Source organism: Plutella xylostella, chromosome 22 (assembly GCF_932276165.1).
Source record: "Plutella xylostella chromosome 22, ilPluXylo3.1, whole genome shotgun sequence".
NCBI classification, from domain to species: Eukaryota; Metazoa; Arthropoda; class Insecta; order Lepidoptera; family Plutellidae; genus Plutella; species Plutella xylostella.
This window is the reverse complement of record NC_064002.1, coordinates 2,311,151-2,333,050: the sequence shown is the minus strand read 5'-3', so window position 1 is coordinate 2,333,050 and position 21,900 is coordinate 2,311,151. Positions and strand designations below refer to the sequence as shown.

General features: G+C 40.3%; 1 protein-coding gene across 1 annotated transcript in view; it reads left to right on the top strand.

Annotated features, from left to right (window-relative positions):
- LOC105389863 (blood vessel epicardial substance) overlaps positions 1 to 21,900 on the top strand; it is a 55,182-nt gene that overhangs the window by 24,704 nt on the left and 8,578 nt on the right. The window contains exons 5-6 of the mRNA XM_038105704.2: positions 1,891 to 1,999; positions 10,373 to 10,484. Coding sequence (XP_037961632.2) covers positions 1,891 to 1,999; positions 10,373 to 10,484 — 221 coding nt within the window. The remainder of the gene's footprint in view (positions 1 to 1,890; positions 2,000 to 10,372; positions 10,485 to 21,900) is intronic.

The following is a 21,900-nucleotide window of genomic DNA, read 5'->3' as shown; positions in this document are numbered from 1 at the left end:
ATGATGCTAAGTAGGTATGTTCAAGCTAGTAGTAAGCGCTGATAGTTTTGTCTACACAACACCAGAAGTACTAACTTGCTATCACTAGCAAAAAGTAGCCGTTGCAGTTGTTGTTGAGAAGTTTCTTGTTCGAGAGTGTTATAATAATATACCTAAATTATACATATTTGGTGTAGTGTCGTACTACTTGTTTTGAGTTGTGCTACGAACTAATAGCGCTTGCACAAAGGCACACACAGGTCTGTATTTTGTATGGACAGCCAAAGCGGTTGCAAGTACTTGAGTATTAATTAATATGAACATTACTGTTATGTACTCAATAATGACTAGACTCGGAAACTAGTCTAGAACGTTAGTCATAATACATTATTACGAGCACTATAACCGCACCCTGAGCACTAAATGAAGTAATTACCATGTAAAATTCACTTTGTCGCCCATTACCGCAATAATTGCGATGATGTCGTATCTAGATAAACATGAAACATGTGATTATAATATTTAGCACTTACTACATTGTCATGTAACTGAATTTATAATTTAGGCTGCATAAAATATACCAAAAAGTACCTATCAAGATATATATTTATGGTTGTTTCGTTTTATTAAAGTAAGCTAATTTATTAGAAGAAAGAAAGAAAGAAAGAAACATTTATTTGACACACTGAACAATAAAAACAGAAACAAAAAGAAAAAGAATACTACAAAAATTATATATGAAAAAAACAGAAAATAATACAAACAAACAAGGTTGCTGTCCAGAGCGTCAAAACTAGTTTTCCAATTGAAGATTTAAAATAGTTTTCCACCAGTGTCGGGCTTATTTTACACCCTGAATATAGACCAGATACAGCAGACACTTTCCCACCACAATCACTATAAAATATTAAACTCAATGCCAATAACATCTGCCTCAAAACAATAATCAAACCATAATGATAGCACAAATACAAGCATACCACATGATTATGTGATTAAATGACCAGCCGAGCAGCCGCTCGGATCATTTAGTATGCACAAACGAGTGGCTCGGTACCACACTGTCTACAGTACCCAACAGTTTTCTTACCTGTTGCTGCTTCGTCATTTATTATTTACACCACCACCTACTTTCAAGGCGAACTTATTTCTAAGTAACTTTAAAACTTTACGATCGATTGTTTTTACAAATTTTTCTTCTGAAGAAATGGCTGTGGTTTTCGTGAATGCTTCTGAATTATTCACTGTAATAATAAGAAACTTTTTCACTTGCCTTATGAAGTTAATCTCGCACTTTTCAGTAGATATTTTATTATTCGCCTCCGCTGAAGTTCTTACTACTTACATTCAGTGGAATATGAAGAATAACTTTGAATTTATTCTGCTGATTCACCAGACTGGTTTGAACAGATTTCTTTCATATCATCGCAAGCACATTATCTGGTGGATTTAAATTCAGTCAAAAAGTTGGACACATCCCGCTGAAAATATCGTGACAGCAGATAAACTTATTTGAACCATTACACTAATTTGGATATAAAAATCGAACTCGCTAACGTAACACGTCCCTCTAGAACAAAGAAACAGCAAACACACAGACACAAAGACACACTCCTCAAACGTATAACACTAATCAAGGCTATTTTAACAGCATGCGGATTTCATCACGCACGCGGTATCGCACGCCATTTTCCCGCGTCTCGTGTGCATATTCTACTGGTATGAACACGTGCCGGGCAATCCCGCGTGATCAAATCCGCATGCTGTTAAAAACAGCCTTAGACTATCTATCATCTGGTAGATTGTGATGTTAATTGGTGCTGGCCACTGGCGGGGCAATACCGTGTGCGATATCATATCCCGTTAAAAACAGGCCAAATCTGATGAACTAACCCTCCTTGGTGTCCGCAGGCTGCGCGTGTCGTGCGACGGCACGCACCTGCACTTCGTGCAGCCCTACCAGTTCGTGGACTCGCCCGAGTGGGAGGCCAACCGCGAGCAGTCCGACAACGTCTTCCAGGTACCGTCTTTACATATTATATAAGTATATTTTTTAATTTATTTAACGTAATAAATTTTAATTATACAGGGTGTCCCAAAAGTCATCGTCACACACACTTTTATAAATTTACTGAAAATCGACACCTCGATGTCAATATCTCGGAAACTATCGAATGTTTACGATATTGTGGCCACTCCTTAGCTGGCCTTTCAGCCCTTCAAGGTTGACTTTGGGACACTCTGTATATTCGTTGACATTTGGGACACTCTGTATAGCCATATTTGTGTCCCACTACTGGGCAAAGGACTCCCCATGTTCATTTCACACGTGTGTTGTCGACCTCCTGAAGCCGATCTATCTAAGTCGTCCCGCAACCTCCGCCTAGGTCCACCATCCCGATAAAACACCGCTCACGGATCCTCGGCATATAAGCCGACCCACTGCCACTTCAGTTCGTAGATTTATTATACGAGTACATACCTACTAAGCTATTTTCAAACTTAAACAGTAGAAACTCTGTAACTCGAACCTCAAGGGAGACTCCTAAAAGTTCGAGTTATAGAGTTATGAACTTAAAAATTATTTATTTCATTTTCTGGAGAAGGTGGATTTTATGAAGGGCATAGACATTTTGTTCGTGAATATAAAATAAATAGGCTTCTTTTTACTACTATCTTCTGAATGCCATAATTATAGATATCACAGACAGATCACATCACGTTGCGCCAACCAAGAAACCTTACACCTCAAACCATTGTGGCATGCACGGTAAAATTGGTATGCTAATAAGATTGGAATGAAAGCGGCAGACAATTGAGTAAATGAGTTATTCAATGGGGACTGAACGAGTAAAGCTATTATGAAATTGGGAAAATCGGGCTTCGGGAGATCGTTGACTCGCATGGAAACATTCTAACCACGTAGATACTGCGCGCTTCATGTAGAGTAGGAGCTGGGGAAATAGAGCACGGTGTACATTGGATCCCATACTATTTTGGAAGTGAAATTCGAACAAAGCCGTTTGCGGTTCTTTTACGTTATGAAATTCTAAACTAATTCAATTAGGTTGTTAAATTCATTTATTCATAAAAACATATAAGTCACAAACATGCATTAAATCCACTAGAAGTTTCGTCAAAAAAAATTAATAATAATTATAATATACCTACAAATATACTTACTACTTACTTATTATAACTAACTAATCAAAAATACCACTCCGAGCCACACCCGACCCAAAGGTACCCATGACACTGGCAGCGTTACCACGCTGCACAGCCAGGGATAGCCTCTGCATCAGGTGAGCCCCGGAAGAAGATCCCAGACCACGACTCCTCAAGCGTCTGGTGATTTCCCTTAAGAAGGCCCTGCCCTCTTCTCCCCACACCCCCATCGTCTCCACAGCCAAGGGCACAAACAGATACCGCTGCATTAGCTGGCTATATTTAAGTTTTTTAAGCCGAGCCGCGGCTTCAGCAGCGGCACCCGCATTGGCCGCTGTAGACTGCACGTGAGACGGCGCGAGGGTGCAGACGCACGTCGCGTCCCAGAGTAAACTGCGGCCCTTCTCCCACGGCACCATGGTGAGTCCATCCGGACGCTTGCCATCAGCCCGGGACAACCCTGGTGGCTCCAGGACCGCCGGGACATCCGCAGAAACAAGCGCTCTCCGGACGATGTCATTGATAGCATGGTGCCGTGAGAACCTGCCCGCACTACGCACACAGTGTAACCCGTGACGTCCCGATTGATCCACCCGCGCGCCGCAGACACAAACATGGGGTTCCACCACAGTGCAGCCGAGACGCAGAGCCACCGCCACCCGCAAGGAATCGTTGTCTAACAACGTTCCCAACTGCGGCGATGGCAAAGCATGCAGCCACAACCCTGACTCTGGCTGAGAGACCGCCCGCAAACGCGCCAACTCAGGCCCGGCATTGCGCAGCATCAGCATGTTCAACTGCAAGCGACACTGTTCCTCGTCCCAAACACGCTGACGCTCAGGCTGCACCGGCACAGCACTCTCAGGACACACAGACTGCCACAACTCCAGGGCCTCTGCCGCATGGGGAATACTGAACTCATCACCATTAACATGTAAAATGCGAGTGACAAGCCGCAGCACCTCACACGACGACGCCAGAAAAGCCGGCAGTTGAGTGTCCTCCAAGCGCCTTAAACCCAGCCCACCATACCTCACAGGAAGCGCCGCTTGAGACCACTGCTCATTGGACATGCTGATGTTGACAATAGCCTCCAGGAGGTCCTTCAACACCTCATCGTACTGCTTGGACTCCTCTCTATGCAGCCAAACTGGGGCTGTACGCAGCGAATATGTCAGCCTCGGTATGGACAAACAGCCCCGCAAGATGGAAAGCGCCACGTGTGCTGAAAGCTGGCAGAGGTGCGACTTGGTTTCAGCCAACGTACGCATCTTGGACAGAACCAGAGCTGGCACTCCTTCGGGAAAAATTGGCGCACCCAAAAGCATGAATGTTGTCCTGTCCAAAACCTTAGCACCTGGCACCAACACGTCCAGCCGTTCCTGGGTAGTCGGCGACAACTGACCAGCACACGCAAACACCTCTGACTTCCTTGGATTAATTCGCAAGCCCAATGCAGCCAAGCCCTGAACCAGAGATTCAATGTCGCTCAAAACCTCATCTGCGTCACCCCCCACGGTGCCATCGTCTAAGTACCATAGGTTCAACGGCGACCGGAGGGAAGACACCACGTCATGTATGGCCAGGCTAAAAATTAGGGGGCCTAAAGGGTCACCCTGCTGCGCCCCTACTTGAGACTCGACAGGGATAGTTCCAAAGAATAAGTTTGAGGGCCTTGCGTAACATTGGTGGAGAAACGGGAAGAGAGACGGAACGCGCTCTAAAACCCTTTTTAAAAATACGTCCCGCTCCACCATGTTAAACGCATTTTCTAAATCAACCTTGAAAATGATGCTATCCGATCCATCCCTTAAATAGGCAAAAGACCGAGCGACGTGAATGGCCGCCTCGCACCCTAAAGGCACACCAAACCCCAACTGCAAAGGCTGCAGGTATTCAGACATTTCTTCTCTGACAGCGCTGCAGCCGAGCTTGGCCACGAGACGGCGAAACGGTTCTACCTTTTTAGGCCTAAGATTTATTAGCCTAATCTCGTATTGCATAGTAACGTTTGGTCAAAGGCTCGTTTCGCCGAAAATCGTATGGCATAAATCTCGTTTAGTAAAAAGTTATTTCGCATAATCTTGTTTAGCGTAATAATTGTATGGCCAAATCTTGAATAGACTAATAATGCTACGAGTATGGCATAGGTTTATACAAAGTAATAATATTCGTTTGGCTTTAACTTTGACGGAGCGACGGAGCGTCTCCATACATAGGGCAAACTGGTGCCTTATATTGTTTCCGCTGTTTGGAAAACGCTCCGCTCCGCTTCGCTGCGCTCCGCTTTGGTTATGACGAACATGTGCACCTAACACGCTCCTCCTCGCTTTGCTCGTCGTCGCACCTATCTTTAGGTTTCGATCCCATGGGGTTTGTATAATAATATAATGCTCGTTAACTTTCGATTTTTTTATCATTTAATATCGTGTTTCTCGGAATGTAGGAGAAAAATACCACAATTGGTGAATTTACTACATACTTAATATATTATTTATTAAGATAACATTAGGGGAATCAAGATTATACATAGGTATAAACGAACATAAATTTGAGAAAACGAGACTTAGGTGTTTCAAGATTGTGCCTAAAGAGCTTTAGACGAAACGAGCCTTATGCCATTTAAGTCTTGGCAAAGTAATGATTCGACCAAAAAAGTTTAGACCATACGAGTTATGCGAAACGAGTTTTGGGAAATAAAGATTAGGCGAGATGAGCGGAACCCCGGCGAAACACACTACCTACGGCGATGGGTCGGATACCACCATCCTTTTTATTTAAGGCGCATAGCGAGGCTCCATATAAAAAGGGCATACCTCTCTATTGACCATTCCCTTCAGCATAAAATTCGCCAATGAGCATAACGAGCGTAAAAGAGTTGCACCAGCATCACCAGCCGCAGGTGAAGTCAATTCCTTGAGATGACCGGGGCGAATACCGTCCAAGCCGCCTGCCGAACCACTATTGAACGATTCAATCGCCTGCGCAACGTCCTTCACCTCCACAGTCAGAAATACACTAGAAAGGTTCGGTTCAGGAGGAAACTGTAAGTCCCTACTCGGTATCGGGTGCTTAAGCCGAAGTGCCTCTACCGTAGCATCGCTATCATCCGCCAAAGAAGAGTCAGACAGTAAAATACGTACCGCACCACTAACATCACCATCGAAAACTTTGGTCTCAACTAGCTTATACAGAGCCCTTCCGCTCGCCGATACACACCGCGACGTGACGTCAGTGGGCAAAGGCACACCCAAGCCACCAGCCGTGAGGTTTTCTTTTACCTTGGACGTCAGAGACCTGCCCCTGTCTGCGGAAGAGGGGACTCTCAGGCATGTGTAAGCAAATGACTGCAATTCAAACCAATCCTGGGTGGTGTTTGACTGAATACACTTCTCAATAACCTGAGACAACTTTTCTGCAGCCAAACATCTCGCGCCTTTCGGGATATGTTTAAGGATACGGACCCTTTTTTTCCACATAGGCAAATCCTCAAACAAGGAACGCGAATTACTGGCATCATCACCCTGAACATCCACTGAAGGCTGGGAAGCAACATCCCTATGCACTCGGCTTATATGAACATTCAACCCTCTGGGTTCAATTAGTAGTTATACGAAATAATTATGTATGTGTAGGTAGCGTAAACATGTCCATATTTTAATTAAATATCCATAAATCACATTCATAAGTTTTGACTCATAAATAGGTGGCTTGCTGTGTCTCTTATATCATACAGTCGAGTATTCATACTTATTTAGAGCATTATTGTAAGTCAGACTGTATATTGGTTACCAAAGAGACTGTCCCAAAATGCCGTCGTTTGATAGAGATAATAAACTAACAAAGTCAACAACCCGTCCTTTATTACACAAACACGGGAGAGCTAAAATTAGTCCGTCTGATTTGAGCTCTTCATTTCATTTAGGCGCGGCTGGCTGCCCGGCGGATGCTCGGGCTTCCTCGGGCTCTCGGTATTAGGCATTTAGACCCGCATTTACAGCGTTAGCATTTCAATTTTACGATGAAAACGTAGTTATTAATGGAGGAATGTTTTGGTTGCAACCAACGGAATACCTTATATGTACACTGCCATGATTACTCGCGTAGTTTCGTGTATTACAGATTTACAGATACATGCGTAGGTACCTATTATTCTTGGAATAAATTACTCCAGTATTATCTAACACTTCTAAAAGCGCGTCAGTCATAAACACGATCACGGAAGTAGCCTCCCAGATCGAGTATGACGCATCCGGGTCACCTGAAAATACTTGAGCACTGCTAAAAAAACATTCAGAAATGCTAATTTCACAAGTTGTTTGTTTTTATCGTACGATTAAGCTAATGCGTTTGCAACGAGGTAGGAGTCTCGTCCCGGAGATTTATTGACAAAATGTGAATAACAAGAAGACGTTACCAAGCGTTTAACGCTAAATCTCCTTTTAAGCTCCGTTCATTCATTATGAATGCAAGACAAATATTTTATGCACCCTCAATTACTCACGTAAGATAAATTCCGGAGGTTGTTAACCCAGAAAAGAGACGGTAACATACAACCTAGCGCTGTATTCTCGAACGTATAACTTCTGAAGCTGTTAAAATATAAACGAGCTAGACTTTTAGGTCCGGTCGCGCGCGCTATGCAAAATTTGTATGTAGTAAATAACGTAGTGAGACACTGCCGTAGTAAGAAGCCGTAAACTTTACAACGGCGTCTTGCCTTTCGCTTCCACCCTATTCATAAGACAACAGAGAATAATTTAGCTCGGAGGTGTCTGAGATGAAAGTTTGTTTTCAGCGAGTGGTAGTGAGTGCAGGCGGCGCCCAGGTGAAGTTCCACGTCCCTGGGCAGGTGCCCGAGGCTTAATAACGCCCCATTTGTTTGAAGAAAACGAACATTTTGCTTCCCGGTCCATTTAAGGGGAGGCAGCGGCGACCGATGTTCTATTGACGACGAGGGGCGGCGGTCGCAATTTGTCCGTTTCTCAGACTCGTGTTTTTTTTAGGAAATGCGGTAGTTTTCCGTTCCAGTCGTGTATTTTTTATGTTTAAATTTTTGCAGACTAATGAAATGTAAATTAAAGTTTGTTTTTTATGATTCTCGATTATGATATAACTGTTATGAGTTTGTGAGTGGAAAACTTTTAATGTGCGTTTGTAGCTGGAATGGAAGTTCGTTAAATAAATGGACTTTTATTTGAATCGTAACGATGCACGTAAGCGTAAAAATACAATGACGTTTTATTTTCCTTTCATCTCAGTTATTTGTATTTTCTGGTTTGGGTTTCTACACAAAATAAACGCGCGTATTTTTTTATTTCCATGAAAAATAAATATAATGTTTTCGCTACGAGGTAAGTAAATCTTAAATTTGTGAAAACCATTTTCTTCAATTCATTTCAATCATTGTGAAAACCATTAAATAACTATTTTCTTGGTATTTTAATGCTTAAAAATATATACTTATTAACAATTAACAATGATAATCAAATCACACACGTAACCGGCACAGCAATGAGCAATTATTCATCAAAAGCTTATTATAGGATAATCTTTTTCAATTGGAATAAAATAGCAAAAGCAAAGCGGCTGAAATCATAATTTATTGCATTAATTCCACGTACTTACTCATTTATAAATCGCGCATTTAAATGAATACACTTCTCTATCATCGTATTTTTCAACTATACAGGGTGTTGCAAAAAGGGTATACTAAGCCGAAACCTACGAGTACGTGTGCAGCATGTTATCCTAACTAATATTATAAATACCAAAGTAACTGTGTCTGTCTGTTACTCTTTCACGGCAAAATTACTGAAAGGATTTTAATGAAATTAGGTATACATATGGTCTAGACCCTGAGAAAGAATATAGGCTACTTTTTATCCCGGAATTCCCACGGGAAAACTTAAGGCGAAGCGAAGCTCGCGGGAACAGCTATATATCTAATAAAATCACAATGACAAAATTCCAAAAAAAATGTATTCATCCTCCATAATAAAAAGCAACACCCTGTATACATATACTACGCTACACCTATGATATCTCTCCACCTATGCTACAAAATAACTCCGTACGAAGCGGCTATCAACAACTTTTGACACGTTGTACGCCCTAATGACATGGTTTTAGCTTCGCCTGACGACCGCTGCCACGTACCGGCACTTACCCCTGTCCATCACCACGTTATGTGGACACTGGGCTTGTGGTATTTACTAGGTACCTATGTGTAACTATGGAGTATAGCGGATGCTCGTACTAAAGTCAATGAGATTGGAATTGACACGATTTAGGAAAGTCACGTAGTTATATGCGCGCATTATTTTTACGTTATGTTAATTTATTTATTTATTTATTTACACATCATACATAACATTACAGGCTAGAGACCTATGGCGTTACATATGGTTATTTCTAAAAACACAAACTACAAATTGTAAACTTATCATTATACTTATATCTTAACATCATTTACTATACCTAACTATATTACTTAAGTACGTTTACATAATGGACGAACCTTTCATTCCGATCTCTGCCATACTTTTACACGCTCTCAACACGGTGTTGAGTGAGTCGGCAAACAAGTCGACACCGGGCTGAGCGGCGAGCAGCCGGGCTAGCAGGCGCCGGCCGCGCGGCACCGGAGACTCCCGGTACAAGTTGGTGCGCGAGGGTGCCTCTGCCAAAAGCATGTGTCTCCTTGCTCTCATAAAATTGTTAGGTACAAAAAGCACTAGGATATTGTGGAGCAAGTCCAAGCAGTCTACCTTATTCCTTATGATACTCAGAATAAACTTTGCCAGTGCCATGTTTCTTCTGAGTTAAGATATAAGTGCGTTTAAATTTTTGCAAATAAATGTTACAAAAGAAAAATACGTGTTATACTTACTAAATATACTCGTACTCATGCTTCTTGGGGTAGGCGGAGGTGCATTGCTGCTACCACTTTTCGTCCAATGTAAATATATAAGGGGTGAGATTCTCGATGGTGTGTCACAAGCAAAAACTGTCCTCATTTTGTTCACTGTCAATCCGTATTAAGTTTAACCTAATGTCAACCAAATTTAAATTAAGGGCAGTGTTAGGATGTTTTTTTGTCGTGACGTTTCTTTAGTACTGACACTCCATCTTGTTTGTATATTGTTAATCTAAGCCTAATGTTTTGGAACATAATTGTGCAGCACAAAACCTTTGGGCCCATGTCCTAATGTTCACCTCCTTGCAGGTGACGGTGATCGCGGAGGAGTCGTCGACGTGCGTGTGCTGGCCGCGCATGCGCCTGGAGCGCGTGCTGCGCCACCGGCCTATGCTCAAGGTCGTGCTCGACTGTCTTGTGGGTATGTACTCCTGAACCTTGTTAGCCAATCACAGCTCTCTGCTGTGCTGCATGCTGCGCCACCGGTCAAGGTCGTGCTCGACTGTCTTGTGAGTATGTTCCTCTATTTCTGAACCTCGCTAGCCAATCAGAGCTTTCAGCAGTTTTCATGTAACCTCATCATCAGCCAATCACTGGCCACTGCTGTGCTGCTCTGTATTGCATGGGAGGTTATAGGCACTGCACGGGGTGGCATCGGCTCACTGTACATCCGGCGCACCCGATTTGAGTCGGGCATAGGGGTATGCCCAAAAGCAAAAAGTTATATACATCGTTTTTTTATGAATACAGTATATGTCAACATCGCTTGACGACTCCTGGCTTTCCACTGATCGTTGGCACAAGTTTATCATCTCGTTTATACGATATATGCCCTATCCCCACTTCACCTGGCTATGTCGCTGTCTGTAAGTACATTACATATATCGTAGTGACCTAGACCTGATAAAAAAAATCCTAATACTTAATCTTTATCGCAGTCGAAGAGCTATTGCAAAATGTAATTGTCTGCTATACGGAGCTCCGGGTTTTCTAACCCATTTTCCCACTATTTAGTGGAAAACGCGATGCGTGAAGCATTTATCTTTTTCACAGAATCTAGCCGCCGTTTCTCACTGAAACGTTTTTATCTCGCCCGATAAAACTTTCGCCAAAGTTAGTTTTGCTTTTTTATGTTACATTTTAGTTTTTACATTGTTAGTTTTAAATCGGTTTCTGCTGCTCAATCGAGTGGTTGTAGATTTAAGCTCCGGAACTTAAGAAAGAAAGAATCATGAATTTCTAGTGTTTCCTATAAGTATACATACTATACATTGGTATAAATGTTTTAGATCGTGTAGAATAGTATAGTCCAGGATAGTAGTATGAAGATGTTAGATAGATACAACTATCGTGCATCATGCGTTATAATTATTGCAAAAAACTGTAAACCTACTAGTCACTTAACCTGTATAAACCAACACCATTAACCGAAAGTTCGAAATCGATGAAATGTTATCTCGGGACCTGTAATTTGTCAGCTTCGATATTTGGTTGGTCGCTTCTTCAGGCCAGAACTACCAATTTGGCGAAGTGCTCTCCTACATTTGTGGAGGGCGAATGACCTGTCGATGTATAAATAGACAGAGGTCTGCGAATACCTCCATTTGTATCTATTAAAGCCGAATATATTAATAATTTATGTAAGAGTAGATGCTGTAGATTGTTTCTGAAGTACCCATTCAGTTATATTCCTCTAACAATCTTTATAGCTCTCACTTTAGTGGCGTATTTTTTTTTGTATTTTCGAATAAAGAATATAGCATATTATATTTTAAGTACTTACTTATTTACGATCACGACTAGTAACCTCACTTCATAATATAATTATTATGTATGTATAACAATAAATTTCGCTCTACAATTTATTTACACGAACGCATTGTAACTTGAAACTACCATTTCGTCGCATTCGTACATTTTCGTACATTCATCGCATAAGTATCATGTTATTTGCCACTCGAGGCCCAATTTATTTGTGTTGTATAAAATTGTTACAGCCGTCCTAATTTTATTGGCAACTATCTCGGTGTTCTGAATGAATTTCAGCATAAATCTATATAATAAAATATGTATACGAGTATGCACAGCGTTTCCCGTATTTCTGCATATTTATAGAAGTGGAAGTAATCATATCAACCACATTTCCAGATAAATTGAACAACGCCCGCCGTCAGAAAAACTGTGCAAATCGACCAATAACCGGTTACACAAGTTTTAATTTCCGTTCCGTTGGAAAAATGGCGGCAAACTCTCCTTGAGCGAGTCCAATTTTCATTTATAAATAAAAGACTTGTAGTCATTTTGATTTATTATTATTTTTAAATTTTTATGGGTTATTTTTTGTTTACCTTTTCCAGACCATATTTATTATTAAGGTTTTCATATGCATCAGCAGCATTTCAATAAGGAAATTATTAATTGTAACAGTGTCTCCAAATTGTTTATACACATATAAACATAACGTAATGAATCACTCACATCTGTAATCCCACTAATCCTGTATGAGACAGAGGTAATCAATAATTACTGTACACCTTCCACTCTTCCACCTGAGCTATAATATGGACTTATTCACATATTTTGTTGTTAAGTATACCAAAAAACCACATGAAAAAGAAGGGTTTTTAACTATTTTCTTGCGTTTTAGAACCATTTTATAAACTGACGTTATCTTAAGCCAAAAATCTCCCAAAGAGATAGTGAGCGTCTAGCTTAATTCAACCTTAATTATAAACGAAGTAAAGTTGAACACGCAACACTTTAAAAGGCTTTTGGTTTAAAATAAAGCTTATTTTATATTTTCTCACGAGGTCGGAAAGATACTATCAATAAGGAACTAGCTCGTCGCCGCGATTCATCACAGAGTATGTTATGAGGACACGGAATTTCACTTTGCCGATATGTGCGCTGGGAGCAAAGAGCTTATGTTGTACATGTATTGAGTACTTAGTGTATACCGACCGATATTTATAGTATAATAAGTACTTCAATTTGAGATAATTATGTTGGAATTATATCGGTAACTTTAATTTATCTCGGTTTAGAAGAATTAAGAAAAACCAACAACAAAAAAACTCTCGAGTAATGAAAAAGTTCCTCGTGTGTATATAAAAAAGCGTTTTATATAATATATCTATATTTTAATTTGATAAGTTTTTTTTTACCCTGACACTGACATAGTTTTCTTCTTACCATGATTTTTTCGTTTTTTTAACTACAGTAGTACACACGGCAACGTCAAATAGTTGGCAGGGCACACTAACGTAGTGTATGTGTGCACACTAACGTTGTCTATGTGTGCATAAACGCAGAAATCGGTTTACACACCAGTAACAAACCACACACACACACACACAACAACACAAACGAGTTTGTGCGTAGGCAAGCGCCCGTATACCAGCTGTGACATAAAAATATCAACCGGTAGTGTTAGTGAAATAGTTATAAAATTGATGTGAAGCAAAATTTCACTACCTGTGTCTATACACTTCGTAGCTCATTGGTAGAATGTTAGACTAATGAAACATAGGTCGTGAGTTCGAGTCCACCGATGGTCATTTTTATTTAACTTAATTCAAATTTTGCGTTAATTTAAACGCTGTTGAGTATAAAATTAATATATTTGAAACTGACAAATGACTACAAGCTGCATAGCTGTCGACTATTTCTCTTCGCCAAAAATATATGATTCGTTCTTCATTTGAGAATTAAAACCATTCTACCCTCATACAATATGAATAAACGAAATTTGTTTTTAGTTTTAGTGACAATTCACCTCTGCGTCTGCAAAGTGATTCACTTTGTGATTTGTCAATTTAATTAATTTCTCTTCGCAGTCAGTATGGAAAGTCACTTAACCATGTTAAAAAAGGCGGAGATAATCGTATTTATATGAACAAAACATTACAATTAGTGAAATCGCAAGACGTTTAACGGTAAGTAACATAGAATTGTAAATTTTTTATTTGACTGTTAGAATATTTGTATTTGTATAAGCTAAGTATTTGTTTTTTTTATTTGCAGAGGAGAACTGTTCAATTATGGGTTCACCGATACGCAGATTCGGGACATGTAGACAGTATCAGAATCAGAATCAGAATCAGAATAACATTTATTTGCCTACTTTGTGTGATAACAAATTTTGCCTGTGGCCGGTGAGCCGTGCAGGGGTGAGTCAGCTAACTTATGTCCAAATGGAACTATGTTTGCTGTGTTCTGTTGATGCGTAACAAATGAGTATTAACAATACCTAAGGTTACGTGTTAAATTAGTGTAGGTACTTACGATATTATTATTTAAAATATTAATGTTAGTTTATAATAACAAATGAAATACTTAATAGGTTCTAGGTAGGTAGGTATACAGTTCATCAGTTTATTTTCAAAGGTCGCGGATCTTTTGTTTTGTCAGTGGGCCATCTCTTATGACCTTTTTCTTTGGGGTCATACAGTATGTCGCCTAATCTGTGATTAACTCTTAGAGGGTTGAATTCACCATGTTTTTGGTAAGGATCTCCTGGGGATTCAAGATCTTCTATTTCCAATTTAGAAATTTTTAGCAACATATTCGTGTGAAGGTCCTCAGCGCGTAAGTGCCAAGCTTCTATATCAGCCATCTCCCAGATCGCTTCTGTAGGCGTTCGTCTTGGTAGCTGAGCGGCATTTTTTAGTGCCAATCTATATTGACGCTCTATTTTGCTGAGATTAGTGGAACTGTATCTCGGGAGAAGTTGAACAACTCCATAATCCATCAGTGGCAGAATGCAGGCCTGAATGATAGCTAGTTTAGTTTCTAAATCAGTCTTCGCATTATATCCTATTATTGGTCCCAGGGCTCCCCTGATTTGCTTCAATTTTTTGACGACCTTCTCGGTGTGCTGGTTCATTTTCATGTGTTTGTCAAAGATGACACCGAGGTATCTGATCTGCTTTTGATACTGTAACGTTTGTTCTTTCAGTTTCACTGATGGCCGGTACTTTTTCTTTTTCGAGAACATAATGCATTCAGTTTTTTCTATGTTACATTTTAGCCCCCATCTGGTGTAGTAGTCAATAATCATTTCCGCTGCCCACTCAGCACGCATAGTAGCATGATCAGGGTTTGGTGCTCTGTTGAGTATACATAGATCGTCAGCATACTGTGACAGTTTGAGTCCTTTGATACGGTCTTGGATGTCCCAAATATCATGAACGTACAGATTGAAGATAACTGGTCCCAGGATTGAACCTTGAGGTACGCCGTTGTGTATTGGTTTATCTTCGGTTGTCGTAGTTCTAAATCTACCTCTCAAGTTTCTGCCTTCGAGGTAGTTCTCGATTATCTTAATGATATTATTCGAGACTTCCTTATTTTGAAGTTTCTTTATCAGGCCTTTATGGTTAATAGAATCGAAGGCCTTCGATAGGTCAGTCGATATCATGGCAATACTTTCGTCATCGGCTAACGCATCGGTTATTAGTTTTCCGGTTCGTAGAATCTGGGTTCCTGTGCCTCTTGCCCTTGTGAAGCCGTGTTGGTATGTTGGTTGCAGCCGGTTGACCGTAGCGTTGAGTCTGCTCAGGATCAGACGCTCACACAGCTTTCCCATGATGTTGAGCAGTGTGATGGGTCGGTAAGAAGGTGCCAGGCGGTGATCTTTGCCATCCTTGTGCAGGAAAATGCATACGCCAGTTTTCCATTTCATAGGGAAGTAACCTGTGGACAAAACAAAGTTAGCAAGAGGCACGAATGCCTCGATGAATACTTCTCCTCCAAGTTTGAGAGCGTCTGCTTTTATCCCATCTAAGCCAGGGGCTTTCTTGTTTTTGAATTTGCTCAGTGCTAGTTGGACTTCTCTTCCTGACGTCAGATCGAGAGGTTGGAACGGTGTAGTTTTTTCAGTTCCTTCATCGTCTTCCGATATTTCAGCATCTTTTACTATGGCTGTGTCTACTAGCTTGTCGATAGTTTCTCTTTCTGTACTGCATCCTGTGATGTTTGGAAGTTTAACGATAGGTTTCTTAAAGTTTCGTTGGATGCGCCACATTTGTGTTCTATTGTCCCGTGGATCTTGGAGTTTGTTAAGCCAGCCTTTTTCGGAATATTCTTTCAGGGCTTTTTCAGCTTCTCTCTTAGCATTGTTATAAAGGGTACGTATTTCAGATCGGACTCTGGGATTGCAGTGTCTTGCTTGCCATTCTATTTGTTTAAGTTTATTTCTATAATCTATCTTATTGTTGATTTCCTCAGGTAGTCGTTCCTGTCTCGTGGAATTTTTCAAGGGCGCATGTTTGTCGAGGGCGCTAATAATGGAGTTTTCCATTGTTTCGATGTATTTCTCACAATCGGCTTCTGTAGTAATATCTACGTTAAGCTGACGGAAACCTTCCCACATTGTCTGTTGGTATGCCGCTCTCAGTTTCTCATCGTCATAAATTTTCTTTGTGTTACGGAATAGGTGCTGCTCTATATTGTGTTCGACCTTTACTGTTAGTAGCCAAGGAAGGTGATCCGAGCCCACGCTTTCTACGTGTTTACCTTGCGCTTCAAGCTGTTGGTGTGTTATTATAGCTAGGTCCAGGATACCGTCTCCCTGGCTAAAAGGTCTGGACGGGGCATTAGCGTGTTTCAGCAAACAAATTCCATCCTTAATTGCTTTTTTAACAGTGTTACCAAGACCAGCGTTCCTTTTATGGCCAAGCATTAGCATTTGAAGGTTCATGTCGCCAATGATGATAGATGGATCGTCGGCTAAGGTCTCCTCCAGTTCATCTCTGGCATGATTCTGATTTGGGATTTGGATGTATATTCCTTTAATCTTGATATATTGTCCGGTAGCATGATTAATAAAAAGTTTGATCCCTATGCCTTCTATACTTCTGTTTTCATCACGCCAGCCGGGGGTAACTTCTGTTTCGACCCACCTTAGCCCCCTTTGTACATACATGGCAGTGGTTAGATGTTTTTCCAATGTATGGGTGATTTTATCGTACCCCTTTATATTATACTGATTATTCTCCATATCGATCTTGCATTCATTGAATAATAAAATGGACGGTCTGTATTTCTCGACTAGTGTTTTAATTTCTTTGAACTTGTGTCTTATTCCTTGGGCATTTAGGTGTAAGATTTTAAGATTTTGTATTATTTTTTTATTATCATTGTTGGCCATTTAGATGCAAGTGTATCCTGTTTATGGTATCAGTCAGCATCATCAGTGTCTGTTGCATTTGTGTTTGCATTTGGAAGAGGCCTTCTAGCGTCAGTCCAGCTTTTGTCGGTGCCACTTGTTCTGTAGGTGACGGCGCTGCTTCTTTTTGAGGCAGTGTTGGAAATTGCTTTGTGTTTGTGATATCTGCATATTTCACACCCAGTCGTACCACTGAGCGTTTGATTCTCTCCTCTTTCTTTGATTGCTTAGCCTCTGCTTGTTCAATTTGTCTTGCTATCATATTTTTGAACACAGGACATTTTGCATTGTTGGCGCCATGGTCTTCTTCTTTGCAGTTTCTGCAGACTTTCGTTGTTGTACCCTCAGCTGTGGTCAAAACTATTTGTGGTTCTTCTTGTTTACCATAACACGATTGTTTTGAGTGATCGAATGCATAGCATTTCTTGCACTGAACGATGTGTTTTGGGTTTTCTCTGTATGGTTCGACCTTGATAGTAGGCGCGCAGAAAAATTTCCTTTCCGCATTTTTGAAGTTCGCTAGAAGTTCTCTTGATTTGTATTCGCCATCAAAAATGAGTAGGTGTATTTTGCCTGCTCTCCCTAGTGGCTTGATTGCAAGTGGTTTAATACCGATGCAGTCTTCTATCTCGTTAGCAATGGTGTCAGTGGATTCATCGTAGGTATCATTTTTAAGCACAATCTTAGTCGCCATTTGTCTATCGGCCTTTGGTTTTGGTGCGATTATTCTAGTTATCCCGCAGGTTTCAAGCGTAGTGAGTAGATTCACTCGCGCTGTTGCATTTGTAGGGTTAATTTTTATTTGGCCTTTCATGATATTAAGCGTTGAGCAATTTTTAGCTACTGATTCTCTAATTTTCTTTAGCGTTTCTTGATTTTTTATTGCATTTTCATCCCTGATAATTATATTAGGTATGTGGGTGTTTCTCTGTGCTGGGGCCGCATTGTTTGAAGCGCATGTACGCTGTCTTTTCGCTCCTCTAGTTACCATTTGGTTTGCCACTTCTTTGACTTGCGTGGTGTCACATGTTGTTGTTTGTAATTTGAACCCAGCTGCTGTAGGTGGTGGCCGAACTGGTCGTGGGGTTTTCCATGCATCAAGCGTAGTCTGTACTGTACCTACAGTATGGGAGGTTCCTAGTGTAGTTTGGCTTTCGATGTAATCACCTTCCTTTGTAGTGGGTTTGTACACGCGTTGACTATCTCTTACCACTGCAGTGGGCGGAGCTAGATGTGTGGCGCCGTTAGTTACATAGGTATTCCGGTCGGTTGATGTTTCGGTATTTCTGCTAGTTTGGCTTCCCCGCTTATTCTTTTTTCGTGATTTGCGGACAGCTAGAGGTAGTAGTTCACTTTGTGTAACATATTCTATAAATGCACACTGGTTTTTACCGCACTTACAGATGAACCATTCCTCAGAAGTGAAGCTCTCAATAGGCAAGGTAGTTATTTCCTTCTTAATTTTGCAGTCGATGCATGGGCGAATATTTTTCACGCCGGTCGCTTCTCCTGCGGTATATATTGATACTAAAGATTCAATTTCTAATAATCCGTTATCATATTTAGGCTCAGCTTTAAGCGCCGCTTTTATGAGAAAGAATTTCTTACATACCTTGCATTGAATCCTTCTAGTGTTCATCTGATTTATTCCCCATAAAGGTTCTATTTTGAAGGTACATTCACATTCCCAGCACTGCACTATGTTTTTGTTGAAGTCCGATAAATCTATTTTAACTAATTTCACTTTGTCTTTAACTGTTTCACTGTCTGATCCCGTGCAAGGCGGGGCCGTGTCCATATCACTGTTTTTAATATAATTTATATTGTTCTCCGAAAACATTTTCGATATGTTTAGGTATCTACTATAAATTCACCAACACTATACTAATTCCGGGGGTTACGAGGCCCCCCGGGCTATTCACAGTTCAGAATTTACTATAAAGAGTTCACTGTATAACTCGCGGCCGTGTAGAATTTTTCGTTCAACACAGTAAACAAATGACGGTCGCTTATCGGTCGTGCGCGTGAGTCACCAATTGTGAGCGCTCCGTGGGCACGTCCGCTCGCTACCGCAACTCGATGTAGACAGTAGTCGTCTATACGGATGCATCACCACGCCATCGAGAAATCGTAGCTGCACATAGCGCTGATCCGTTCTGCAGCACCCGTTCTACGGCCACAACACATAATCTATCCCTACAAACCGTACGGGTTCACTTGCGTGCTGCTGGGTTGCGTTGTCGGAGGCCGACGAAGAAAATTGCTCTAACCGATCAGCATCGTCGAAACAGAGTGCGTTTTGCGACTGACTTTTTTAAACTTTGATTGGTGCAACAATGTGGTGATATTTAGTGATGAAAAGTCCTTTAAGTCAGACAAGGATGGATGGTAAGATATTATGGCGAAAAAGTGGTGAAAATTATAGTTATTGGGGTTAGCTCAGTAATTTTTATTTTTCCATTTGTATAAGATTTTAGTTATTTTGTTAAATACTTATTATTATTTACAATTATGGGTAAGCCAATGTGTTAATGATGTTATTGTTACTGAGGTTGGAATAAGTTATCTTATTTCTAGCTAATTAACATGTTGATTCATATAACTAATGACTTGCCTATTTACTTTAGTAAAACAGCCAGTCCATCCTTTTCTGATGTTTATTATGATTTAAAGCTGCTAATTGAACATTTTCCTTATTAATAAACTACAACTATGTTTTAAAACGAAAAACAACAAAAAAGTAACATCCTTAATGTTTATGTTACGGCAAGAATAAATTTGGTAATTTTAACACTTAATAACTTGTTTCATTTACTTTCTGTGTTGCTTTTATTCGTATATACTACAATACTATTATTAGCCATATTAAAAAATAAATTAAATCTATAAAAAAAAACAAAAAGGAATATTGTAAGTTCAGTGGGATTTGAACCACCATACCGATTATTGTAAGTCTTGTATCATACCAACTGAGCCATTTAACCTATTACAATGCATTGCAAAATTTTGCTTCATATCATAAAAACAATGAAACATTGTCACTGGCACAACTACATGCTTACAATATCCGTGTGTGGGTTGCCCAGAACTAAATAATTACGTTGATGTCGCTGACACACACATACACTACCTACGTTAGTGTGCCCTGCCAACCATTTAACGTTGCCGTGTGTACATGAAGGAAGGTTTTACACCGTATCCGGCTGGGCGTGGCTTGAACCGCACAGAATTGGCTTGTCAAGCTGACGCCGGCAGCCCCTCGGGCGCGCGGCGACCCCGGTCCCGGCTCACGGGAGCCGGTAGGAGTGGGATGAATATGTACAGGGTGTTAAAAAAAGAACATAGTAAATCGAAACAGAAAAAGCAAACAAGCATTCTGAAAAATAAAGTTGTTGGAAAATTTGCGAAGTTAGTAATTTCGGCAAGTATATCAGTTTTGCAAAATCTGCTACATAATAATATTTAACTACATCATGGTGCACGCCAAGAGATGATCCCTGGGCTGTCAGCTACTGACAACTAACCTGAATGCCTGACAAAAATGCTGAGTGTACCGCAACATACCAGTGCGGCCTATAGTGGCTCCTTTGCTGTCAAAGCTGTGAATCTGTGGAACTCGCTACCAGTGGAAGTACGGCTATCGTCATCACTTAATGTATTTAAAAATAGTCTTAAATTACATTATTATAAGACCTTGGGATGGTAATTGTTTTATTCTATTTTATTTATCTATTTATTTATTTATATTTTCATTATTTGTAAGTTCTGGTGTACCCCAGGGATCACATTTGGGGCCATTACTTTTTATTCTGTTTATTAACGACCTTGCGGAATGTCTTGAAAATCCTTGTCTTTTATACGCCGATGACTTAAAAGTCTTTCGCAAGGTAAATGATGTAAATGATTGCCTTTCCATACAAAACGACATCAATAAAATAGCTAACTGGTGTTCAAACAATATGATGTCTCTTAACGTTAAAAAATGTTTTGTGGTGTCTTTCACAAATAAAAAAACCAAATTAATGTATAGTTACCAGTTATCGGGTCATTTGCTACAAAGACAGTCGGTTGTACGGGACTTGGGAATATATTTTGATGAGCAATTGACCTTCCGCTATCACTATGAAAATATTACTGGTAAGGCGAATAAATTACTAGGTTTCATTATAAGAGCCTCCAAACACTTTAAAAAGTACAGAAGTTCCATATATTTATTTCAAAGCCTGGTTCGTCCTATATTGGAATATGGATCTGTGATATGGTCGCCATACTATGTGGTACATATAGATAATATTGAGCGAATACAGCGCAAATTCACAAGATTCTTAAGTTATAAGTGTAAAGCTGGTCGGTCAAGAAGTAGTTATGAGGAAAGGTTAGAAAAGTTTAACATGGTGTCATTAAAATATCGTCGTAATCAAAGTGACTTACTATATCTTTATAAAATCATACACAATGGTATTGACTCCAGCTATCTTTTGTCACTACTGTCTTTCAACACAAATAATAGAACTCGAGCTTTTAAACCGTTTGCCCTTAGATCCTATATTAACAACACCTCGTTTTACAACCCTATTGTGCGAATGTGCAGACTCTACAACAGCATTGTGTCAATAGACTCTAATATAGATATTTATGTTGCGAATTATGTTAAATTTAAGGGATCCTT